General features: G+C 40.6%; 1 protein-coding gene across 3 annotated transcripts in view; it reads left to right on the top strand.

Annotated features, from left to right (window-relative positions):
* The window catches only part of trappc8 (trafficking protein particle complex subunit 8), a 165896-nt gene that overhangs the window by 152503 nt on the left and 1305 nt on the right, over window positions 1-12088 (top strand). For all 3 annotated transcript variants that reach the window (XM_072257877.1, XM_072257868.1, XM_072257903.1), the window contains one exon: window positions 6962-7051. In XM_072257877.1, the coding sequence (XP_072113978.1) occupies window positions 6962-7051 (90 nt within the window). The remainder of the gene's footprint in view (window positions 1-6961; window positions 7052-12088) is intronic.

Below are 12088 nucleotides of genomic sequence, written 5' to 3'. Positions count from 1 at the left end.
TCATTCCAATACCAGGATTATTTTTTTTTTATTGATAGTCAAATGATTCCATTAATTTGATCCATTGAATATAAAGAAATAGCTGTATCCGACCATTCTCCTGTATTTCTATCTTTAAATCTTCCTGGTTTCACTCATATGAACAGATCCTGGCGTTTTAATTTACCTTTGTTATCTAATAAGGATCTCTAAAGTTTCTGGAGAATCAAATTACTTTTTTTTTTTGAAGAAAATGCGTTGGAAGAGACTCCCGGTCTTACCATTTGGGACAATAGACAATAGGTGCAGGAGTAGGCCATTTAGCCCTTCGAGCCAGCACCATTCACTGTGATCATGGCTGATCATCCACAATCAGTACCCTGTTCCTGCCTTCTCCCCATATCCCTTGACTCCACTATCTTTGAGCTCTATCTACTCTTTCTTGAAAGAATCCAGAGAATTAGCCTCCACTGCCTTCTGAAGCAGAGCATTCCACAGATCCACAGCTCTGTGGGTGAAAAAGTTTTTCCTCAACTCCGTTCTAAATGGCCTACCCCTTATTCTTAAACTGTGTCCTCTGGTTCTGGACTCCCCCAACATCGGGAACATGTCTCCTGCCTCTAGCGTGTCCAATCCCTTAATAATCTTGTATGTTTCAATCAGATCCCCTCTCATCCTTCTAAATTTCAGTGTATACAGCCCATTTGCTCCAATCTTTCAACATATGACAGTTCCGCCATCCCGGGAATTAACCTCGTGAACCTACGCTGCACTCCCTCAATAGCAAGAATGGCCTTCCTCAAATTCGTGACCAAAACTGCACACAATACTCAGGTGTGGTCTCACCAGGGCCCTGCAGAAGGACCTCTTTGCTCCTGTACTCAACTCCCCTTGTTATGAAGGCCAACATGCCAATAGCTTTCTTCACTGCCTCCTGTACCTGCATGCTTACTTTCAGTGACTGATGAACAAGGACACCTAGATCTCGTTGTACTTCCCCTTTTCCTAACTTGACACCATTGGGATAGTAATCTGCCTTCCTGTTCTTGCCACCAAAGTGGATAACCTCACATTTATCCGCATTAAACTGCATCTGCCCACTCACCCAACCTGTCCAAGGTCACCCTGCATTCTCATAATATCCTCCTCACATCTCACACTGCCACCCAGCTTTGTGTCATCTGCAAATTTGCTAATGTTACTTTTAATCCCTTCATCTAAATCATTAATGTATATTGTAAATAGCTGCGGTCCCAGCACCAAGCCTTGCGGTACCCCACTAGTCATTGCCTGCCATTCTGAAAGGAACCCGTTAATCCCTACTCTTTGTTTCCTGTCTGCCAACCAATCTTCTATCCATGTCAGTACCCTACCCTCAATAACGTGCGCTCCAATTTTGCCCACTAATCTCCTATGTGGGACCTTATCAAAGGCTTTCTGAAAGTCCAGGTACACTACATCCACTGGCTCTTTCTTGTCCATTTTCATAGTTTTAAGGCATATATTAGAGGACAAATTATCTCCTATACTGCATTTAAGAAAAAAGCTAATAGAGAGAGAGCTGACTTAGTTAATCAATTAAAGCAATTAGACTAGAAATATGCTTTGGCACCAGACCCTGAACTATACAGAAGACGTATTGAAATTAAAACTAAATATGATCTTCTTGTAATGCATCCAACTGAAAGACAACTTTTAAAAGATAGAAGCCAATTCTACATACATGGAGGAAAAACTGGTAAACTATTGGCTAATCATTGAAGACCCTTATAGCTAACCGGAAAATTAAAGAAATTCACAAAACCAATGGTGATTTAACAACTGACCATTTTGAAATAAATGACACTTTTAGAGAATTTTACTCTAAACTGTGTAGTTCTGATTTTGTTTAAGATAATACTGCAATGAACAATTTCTTAGACCAATTAAATATTCCTGGACTTTCGGTTGATAATCAAAAGCAGTTGGATCAACCTATTTCTCGGGAGGAAATCACTGAGGCTATACATTCATTGCATTCTGGGAAATCTCCAGAGAATCCGTCAGGTCTTGGAGAATGTTATAAGGCTTTTTCTTCATTGCTTATACCTTGTTTATGTTCTGCCCTTACTGATGGCTTCAAGCTGGGTAGATTGCCACAGTCTTTTTATGAAGCTTCCATTTCGCTTATTCTTAAAAAGAATAAGAATCCCACTGAATGCTCTTCATATAGACCAATCTCTTTACTCACTGTTGATGCTGAGATCCTATCTAAAGTTTTGGCCCGTAGACTCAAGAATATGATACCTTCTATAATATCTGATGATCAGACAGGATTTATTAAAAATCAATATTCCCATTTTAATATGCAGCGATTGTTAAATGTTATGCATTCTCTATCCAAGGAAATATTGGAATGTGTGATTTCTCTGGATGCAGAGAGGCCTTTGACCGAGTTGAATGGAATTACCTATTTAAAACCTTAGAAAAATTTATTTTTGGGCCCAATTTTATTCTTTGGATTAAATTACTTATCTCCCTCTGCTCGGATCCTTACTTTCAGAATTCTAAACCAATTAAACTCCATCGTGGAACCAGACGATGTCTGTTGAGCCCTTTGCTTTTTGATTTGGTATTAGAACCTTTAGCAATTGCCTTTCGAGCGTGCGAAGATATCACTGGTATCTTAAGGAAAGGTGCTATTCATAAAGTCTCGCTTTATGCTGATGACCTATTGCTTTTTATATCTAATGTTACAACTTCTTTACCCTCTGTTTCTTTTACTGACTAATTTTAGTCAGTTTTCACGATATAAATTGTATTTACATAAGATTGAATTGTTTCCTTTAAATAATTTGATACCAACCGATATTAACCTTCCTTTTAAAATTGTAAGAAAACTATTTACATATTTGGGTGTAACAAACACTTAGAATTATAAAGATCTATTCAAAGAAAATTTTCTAACCTTAATGAATTATGTGAAAAAGACACTTCCTGATTGGTCACCTCTCTCTTTATCATTGATTGGACAAATTAATTCTATTAAAATGAATATTTTACCTAATTTTATATACCTTTTTTCAAGCCATACCTGTTTTTATTCCTAAGTCTTTTTTTTGATTCTTTAGGTTCAATTCATTCTTCCTATATATGGAAGAACAGAAAACCCCAATTAAGTAAAGCACACCTTCAAAAAATTAAAAAGAATGGAGGCCTTGCTCTACCCAATTTTGGGTTATATTATTGGGCAATTAGCATGCGAAATCTTACGTTCTGGTTATATTATATTAATTGTGAGGATTGTCCAATGTGGGTCTTTTTGGAAGACAACTCTTTTACGAAATTTTCTATTATTCCTCTTCTTGGATCCACTCTTCCTTTATCTTTAAATAAATTAACTGACAGTTTGGTAGTTAAACACACTTTGAGGAACTGGCTACAGTTTAGAAAACATTTTGGTTTATTGAGATTTTCCCTTTCTAGTCCTATTTTTTTCTAATATTTTTTAAACTGTCTACGGCTGATCTGTTTTTTAGAGAATGGGATAGATTAGGCATTAAACGATTTCAGGATTTGTTTGTTGGAGGGATTCTTCTTTTGAGCAGTTCTCAGTGAAATATAACCTATCAAATACCCACTTTTTTCAATATCTACAGATTTAGAGATTTTTTAAGATCTAAACTACATATTTTTCCTACCAGCCCAGATAAGAACATAATAGAAGTATTTTTTAATTTGAAACCTTTTGATAATGGCTCAATATCTTATATTTATGGTCTGTTGTTGGGACTGAGAATGGCTCCTTTAGACAAAATTAAAAAAGATTGGGAAAAGGATTTACAGACTTCATTATCTGATGAGACCTGGAGGACTATTTTCAAAATGGTTAATATCTTCATCTTTATCCAGTGACTTCATCCAGTGCACATGTGCCGGTTGTGCATGCAGCCTGTTACAGCCGTTCCAACTAGTTTTCTTACTTTTTTAACTTGCGTTATTTGCTGTTTCTTTTTCATGGTAACACGTTGAATCTGCACCCTCTCTAACATGCTGATGGAGAGAGTTTTATTTGGGTTTTTAGCGCTGGAAATAGTTACATTCGGACACATCTCATTAGCGGGGCAGCAGTATGGTCGCATTGTTTATTCCAGGGACCAGCTGATTGTGCTTATGCTGGCCGGTTTAGCAAACAGAGCGGCAGACACCCCGGCTGAAATCTGGAGGAAAACACACAGAGGATGCAGAGGGGGATCACAAAGGTGAAGAAAGAGGACCGGGTCGAGACAAAACAGACTTATGGAGAAGAGGAGTTCAGTGGATAATAAAATGGACGAGTTGACGGCGTTAGCCAGGAGTCAGAGAACATTTCGGGAGTGCAGTGTTATGTGTTTTACTGAAACGTGGCTGCATGTTGACATACCCGACCAAAACTTTTCCATGGAGGGCTTCCAGACCATTCGGGCTGACGGGAAGTGCACTGTCAGCGGTAAGCGTAAAGGAGTTGGGGGCTTGCTGTTCTGGTTAACAACGGATGGTGCAATCCTGGTCATATTACGATCGAGGAATGTGTTTGTAGCCCGGATATTGAACTTTTTGCTGTAAGACTCCGGCCATATTCCACTGAGATACAACACTGGGCGTCATGGGAGGTTGTTCCTGCCTATGGCCATCGAACTTTGCAGCTCCTCCCGTGGAGGGTCAGACACCCTGAGCCAATAGGCTGGTCCTGGACTTATTTCCATCTGGCATAGTTTGCATATTGTTGTTTGATTGTTTGTGGTTTTTGTGTTACTATATTTATGCTCTATTCTTGGTTGGTGCAGCTGTAACAAAACTCAATTTCCCTTGGGATCAATAAAGTATGTCTATGTCTATGTGCTCGTCAGTCCCTCCTACAATTTAAAGTGGTACATAGAGCTCATATGTCTAAAGACAAGCTCTCTCGTTTTTTTTTTGCAGATGTATCTCCTTATTTTGACAGATGTAATAATGGAGAGGCTTCATTAATTCATGCATTTTGGTCATGTTCGAACCTTGAAAAATATTGGAAAGATGTATTCCAAATTTTTTCTGTACTTTTTAAAGTTAATTTTAAGCCCAATCCTTTGACGGCCTTATTTGGTATTGTTGAGGCAAGAGCTATAATTTTGGAGCCTTCTCATTTACGGGTACTGGCTTTTATTTCTCTTATGGCTAGGAGGGCGATCTTGCTTAAATGGAAGGAGGTTGCCCCCCCTACACATGCTCAATGGTTATGTCATGTTTAAATTTAGAGAAGATTCGTTGTTTGATTTCTGATTATAATCAAGATTTTCAAATGCTATGGGGACCCTTTCTGAACTATTTTGAAAATCTTTGAATTGTTATTGTTATTAAAATATAGATCTGGGCTATTATTATAAAACACCATTATAAAGTACTTACTTTTTTTTTTACCAACCAGCTTTGTCTTGGTAGTGGGTGTAGATTTTTTTTTATAATTAACCATATTATTGTATTTCATAATTCAATTTATTTTATTTGATTGATCATGAATGTGGGATACCGTGATTGTGTCAGTGTGATTTATATATAGTGCATTTTGTGCTACCTTATTTTGATTTATAACAAGTATCCTAGTATCCTTATGAATTCTGTATTTGTGTATATAAAATTTAATAAAATATTGGGGGGGGGGAAAGCTGGGAAATTTATAGGGTAAATTATTGGAAGGTATTATAAAGGACAACATATTTAAGTATTTGGATAGGTGGCCTGATTAGGGATAGCCAACGTGGCTTTGTGTGTGTGGCAGGTCATATGTAACTAATCTTAGTTTTTGTGGGGTTTCTGAGGAAGGTTAGTGAAGGCAAGGTGAGGTTATATCACTTTCAGGGTGAAGTAGTAATTGAATTCAATGTTCGCTTAGCAGGAGAAGCCGGAAAATGAAAGCAAGTGGTTGTCATTGATTAGAGGCCTGTGCTGTGCCACAGGGATCAGTATTGTTTGTCACCTATATTAATGATTTGGTTGATATGACAAACTGGATCAGCAAACTTGTTGATAACATCACAAGATATTGGGGGTGTAGTGCACAGTAGGTAAGGCTATCAAAGCTTGCAGAGTGATTTGGACCAGTTGGGTAAATGGGCTGGAAAAATGGCAGATAGGATTTAATGGAGACAAGTGTGAGTATTGTCCTTTGGGAGAGCAAACCAGGGATAAGACTTGCACTGTGTATGGCATGGTATGGCATTATGGAGTGCAATAGAATAAAGGGACCTGGGAATACAGATCCATAACTCCTTGACAATTCCTTCATAAATCAGGGCATTGAGCACAGGGGTTGGAATGTTATGTTGAAGTTATACAATGTGTTTGGTATGCAGTTCTGGTTATCTCCCTACAGGAACAATAACTTGACAGTACAGAAGACTTCCATTGATGTTGCCAGGACTTGAGGACCTGAGTTACATGGAGAGGTTCAATAGGTCAGGATTTTATTCCCTAGAGCACAGGAGAATAAGATTGAGGTCTTTTAGGAGTATACAAAATTGAGGGGAATTGATACGGTGAATGCTTGCAAGCTTTTTTCCGTAAGAAGGACATCAGAGTAGATGGTCAGTATCTTTTTTTCAGGTCATGAGTGAAATCAAATTTTTCAAAATGGGGTAACAGTTTGAGCTGAAAAGCAAGTTAGTGAAGGAAAATAATATTGGAATGAAGGAACAAAAAGAAAATAAGATACTAAAGATAAATACCACAAGAGTTTTTGTTGGTTTATGTGATTATTCATGAACTGAACGATAATGCAAAAAAAATTGTATTATTAGATTTTAAAAGAAATATTCTGTTCATAATGTCATTTTCTTCCCTGTGTTTTTGATGTTCAAGTGGAAACAACTTTTGTACTTGCATAACTTTTAGCTTAATATCTGCGCATATTTAAATTCAATTATTTGTGCATAGAGGCATTTGCTTAACTCTTGTTAAGAATGTTGTTTTTTCCCCCGTTCCACAGTTTGTGTTTAGTACCAGTTACCCTTGTTCTTTTCAACTGCTGTCAGATTGAAGTGGACATTATCGTTGATCTTCGGCACAAGGCCACAAGGTAAGGTCACACTCTGCAAACACTTCTATTTGGCTAAGAGTCGCTTGACGTTTTTCCATGTTAGTATTTGAGTGAGATGCCACATTGGAGATATTTTGGTCTAATGATTCAAAGCATGTGGATACAATTCAGACTTTGACAGCAGGAATTTGGAAGTAAGGCTGGAGGAATAATATATCCAAAATTTTGTTTGAAAACTCAGTTCACTAATAACAGTTTGGAAATGTGCTGTGTATTGTTGTCCACTTTGTAATTTATTGATATACATTATAATTATAATCCCGGGGTGAAATGGCTAATACAAGAGGGCATAATTTTAAGGTAATTGGAGGGGAGCAGAGGGGGGTGTCAGAAATAGGTTTTGCTTTAGAGCAGTGAGTATGTGGCACATGCTGCCAGGAGTGGTGGTGATGCAGACACATGAGACATTTAAGAGTCTCTTAAATAGGCACATAGATGAAAGAAAAATGGAGGGCTATCTGAAGAGTTAGATTGATCTTGGAGTAAGTTAAAAGGTGGGGAAAACATTGTGGGCTGAAGGGCCTGTACTGTTCGAAGTTTCATTATCTCAAGGTTTCTATCTAGGAGTCCATTCATAATGTGAAGAACTTGTATGAAGCTTCTCAACTTTTTAAATTTTACCTTTTGTGTTTCTGCTTATTCTCAGTGTTAGTAGGATACAGTGGTCTGAATCTACTTTTCCATCCAGTTTGCCAAATTTATCATGTGGCTAAGTGGGCAGGCATTTTCCAAGCCAGGTCATGCATTCCAGTGCCACTCCATTAGCTTGAGCAAACTGAGAGAATGCTGCACTGGCTGTGACTCTGATAGATGTTTAGTTAAGCCCCTTGTCCATTCGTGAGGGTAAATGCACCATTTCAAAGACAAATGGCAGTTATCCTTGGTATTCTGACCAATATTTTCACTCCAATCAACACTTATAGGTAATTGTTTGGTCACAATTCCAGAGCTTCCAGTGCATGAGCATAAGTACCATACCCATGACAGTACAGCACTGATGGCACTTCAAAAATACTTTGTTGCGAACTCATTTCTGCATACCTCGACACTGTTTTATCACCCCTTGTTCAATCCCTTCCGACCTATGTTCGTGACACTTCTCACGCTCTTAAACTTTTTGATGATTTTAAGTTCCCTGGCCCTCACCGCTTTATTTTCACCAAGGATGTCCAGTCCTTATATACTTCCATCCCCCATCAGGAAGGTCTCAAAGCTCTACGCTTCTTTTTGGATTCCAGACCTAATCAGTTCCCCTCTACCGCCACTCTGCTCCGTCTAGCGGAATTAGTCCTTACTCTTAATAATTTCTCCTTTGGCTCCTCCCACTTCCTCCAAACTAAAGGTGTAGCTATGGGCACCCCTATGGGTCCTAGCTACGCCTGCCTTTTTGTTGGGTTTGTGGAACAATCTATGCTCCGTGCCTATTATGGTATCTGTCCCCCACTTTTCCTTCGCTACATCGACGACTGCATTGGCGCTGCTTCCTGCACGCATGCAGAACTCGTTGACTTTATTAACTTTGCCTCCAACTTTCACCCTGCCCTCAAGTTTACCTGGTCCATTTCCGACACCTCCCTCCCCTTTCTAGATCTTTCTGTCTCTGTCTCTGGAGACAGCTTATCCACTGATGTCTACTATAAGCCTACTGACTCTCACAGCTATCTGGACTATTCCTCTTCTCACCCTGTCTCTTGCAAAAACGCCATCCCCTTCTCGCAATTCCTCCATCTCCGCCGCATCTGCTCTCAGGATGAGGCTTTTCATTCCAGGACGAGGGAGATGTCTTCATTTTTTAAAGAAAGTGGCTTCCCTTCCTCCACTATCAACTCTGCTCTTAAACGCATCTCCTCCATTTCACGTACATCTGCTCTCACTCCATCCTCCTGCCACCCCACTAGGAATAGGGTTCGCCTGGTCCTCACCTACCACCCCACCAGCCTCCGGGTCCAACATATTATTCTCCATAACTTCCGCCACCTCCAACGGGATCCCACCACTAAGCACATCTTTCCCTCCCCCCCCTCTCTGCATTCCGCAGGGATCGCTCCCTAACCAACTCCCTTGTCCATTCGTCCCCCCCATCCCTCCCCACTGATCTCCCTCCTGGCACTTATCCGTGTAAGCGGAACAAGTGCTACACATGCCCTTACACTTCCTCCCTTACCACCATTCAGGGCCCCAAACAGTCCTTCCAGTTGAGGCAACACTTCACCTGTGAGTCGACTGGGGTGATATACTGCGTCCGGTGCTCCCGATGTGGCCTTTTATATATTGGCAAGACCCGACGCAGACTGGGAGACTGCTTTGCTGAACATCTACGCTCTGTCCGCCAGAGAAAGCAGGATCTCCCAGTGGCCACACATTTTAATTCCACATCCCATTCCCATTCTGACATGTCTATCCACGGCCTCCTCTACTGTAAAGATGAAGCCACACTCAGGTTGGAGGAACAACACCTTATATTCCGTCTGGGTAGCCTCCAACCTGATGGCATGAACATCGACTTCTCTAACTTCCGCTAGGCCCCACCTCCTCCTTGTACCCCATCTGTTAGTTATTTTTATGCACACATTCTTTCTCTCACTCTCCTTTTTCTCCCTCTGTCCCTCTGAATATACCTCTTGCCCATCCTCTGGGTCCCCCCCCCCCCCTTGTCTTTCTTCCCGGACCTCCTGTCCCATGATCCTCTCGTATCCCCTTTTGCCAATCACCTGTCCAGCTCTTGGCTCTATCCTTCCCCCTCCTGTCTTCTCCTATCATTTTGAATCTCCCCCTCCCCCTCCAACTTTCAAATCCCTTACTCACTCTTCCTTCAGTTAGTCCTGACAAAGGGTCTCGGCCTGAAAGGTCGACTGTACCTCTTCCTAGAGATGCTGCCTGGCCTGCTGCGTTCACCAGCAACTTTGATGTGTGTTGTTGCCTTTTGGACTGTTTCAAAATTGAACGCAATATAAATATCACCTTTGTTTCCTGTCTTACCTGCTATATCCCCCACCCTCCCATTACTAGTGGTTCCTTTTCTCCTCCGTCCCTGTGACTGCTAAACACACCTTCCTTGAATCAGAACATAAATAGGGGGGTGTAGTGCCCATTGTATTTACTGTTATTTAGTGAGATCTTGTTTGATCTTTTACTTTGGCACCACTGGCCCATACCCAAAGATTTCACTGATATTTGGGACCATAGTCCTTTCCTACTACCCACTTTGAAGTGCTTTGAGCCTCCCTTCCCCCTTTTTCTCTGGCTTCCCTTTTGTTTCTGGTTCTCCCCTGCCGCCTCCTCACCCAGTTGTTTTCTCTCTTTCCATGTTGAACTTGTGTTCCTAAATATTTCAACTATTTTAATATAAATATAATATCTTAAACACTCTTATTCTCTGCACTCATCTAAAAGCAGGTGAAATTTTGCTGTTTTCCTAGATTTGTTCTTCACGCCCTATAGTGCATGACTGTCAATGGCTGACTAACTACAAAGCCTCTTCAATCTGACAGCTTGAATTCAATTCACTGGCCATTCAAGACTCTAGAGCTGGTGCATAAATTCAGATTTGTCCATTGTACTTTATCCTCAGTGGATATCACCACTGCTAATCATCTTCCGTTTCTTTTTAGTTTTAATTGTTGATAACTATTAACTACCTCTGAAATTCATTTTCTATTGGGGGACCATGCATGTACCCCAGAGTAAGTGTAAAGCTTAAGACCCAGCCTCCTGGAACTGATCAATGTCATGATGGTATGCTTACAGTGCACACTATCATTGCTCAAAAGACCCAGTCCTGAGATCTTCCATTCCATTGTTTCACATGGGAATCCTGGAGTTGCTGTAAGCAATATCTTGGTCCTCTACAATCTGTGCTGTTGCACTCTTCACATGTGCGGTAACAATCAGTCATTTGATGTGAAGTACAACTTTATGTTGAACATAGAACAGTGCAATACAGGAGCAGGTCCTTCAGTTCACTTTTGCTGAAATTAAACTAGAAATTAAATGCTTCGCTTTCAAAGCCAAGCATTGTGAGCATGCTATGTTGGCACAGGAATATATGGCAGAAGTTGTGGGCACATCCTTAGTTGTTAACACAAATGACATATAACATTGTTTCAATGTACATGTGATAAATCTGAATCTGAGCAAACTAATTCCTTCTGCCTATACAGTGGCCACATTCCTCCATCCTCTGCATACCTCTTACATGCCTATATTGTATTGGCCTCCACCACCACCTTTGGCAACGCATTCCAGGCTACTGTTTTTTAAAGAAAACTTGTCTCACATCTTTTTAAACTTTCCCCTCATTTATTTACTAAAGATATTTCACCCTTGTTGAATAGGTATACCTGTATGTCTATAGTATGTTCTCAATTACAGCTGAACAATCTCTGGCTCTACAGCCTATTACAGATTGGACTCGGTGGGCCATTTGGCTCACTAAGCACATGCTGGTCATCAGGCACCCATTTGCACTAATCCTATACGAATTCCACTTTATCCTTTCCTATTCCTACCTACTGCTCCCAGATATTGACATTTACAGTAGGGTCAATTTGCAGTGACAAATTTTGACAGCAGCTCACACGTTACTGAGATGTGGTAATCAGAGCACCCAGAAGAACCCTGCATGATGATGGAGAGAATGTGAAAACTCCACCTGGATAACATCAGAGGTCAGGATCGAGCCCATGTCGCTGGTGCTGAGTGACAGACTGGTCAATTTGTTTGACTGCTCAGTGTGTGCTGTTTTCAGACCCCTGCTAGATCTGGTCGCATTGGGAAGGGGAAAATTAGCACCACTGCCAAGAGAATCGTTGGGGCAGCTGTCATCAGTCAACAATCAGCGTCACGGTCATACAACACAGAAATGGGCCCTTCAGCCCAACTGGTCCATACCACCCAAGATTCCCGTCTAAGCTGGTCCCATTTACCCATGTTTGACCCAAATCCTGTAGCTGTGTAGTAATGTTAACGTACCTGCCTCTACCTCATGTCAGTATATTCCATATATTGACCAGTCTC

The sequence above is a fragment of the Mobula birostris genome, chromosome 1, assembly GCF_030028105.1.
Source record: "Mobula birostris isolate sMobBir1 chromosome 1, sMobBir1.hap1, whole genome shotgun sequence".
Classification (NCBI taxonomy): Eukaryota; Metazoa; Chordata; class Chondrichthyes; order Myliobatiformes; family Myliobatidae; genus Mobula; species Mobula birostris.
The sequence above is the reverse complement of the archived record's forward strand: the minus strand, read 5'-3'. Positions and strand labels throughout refer to the sequence as shown.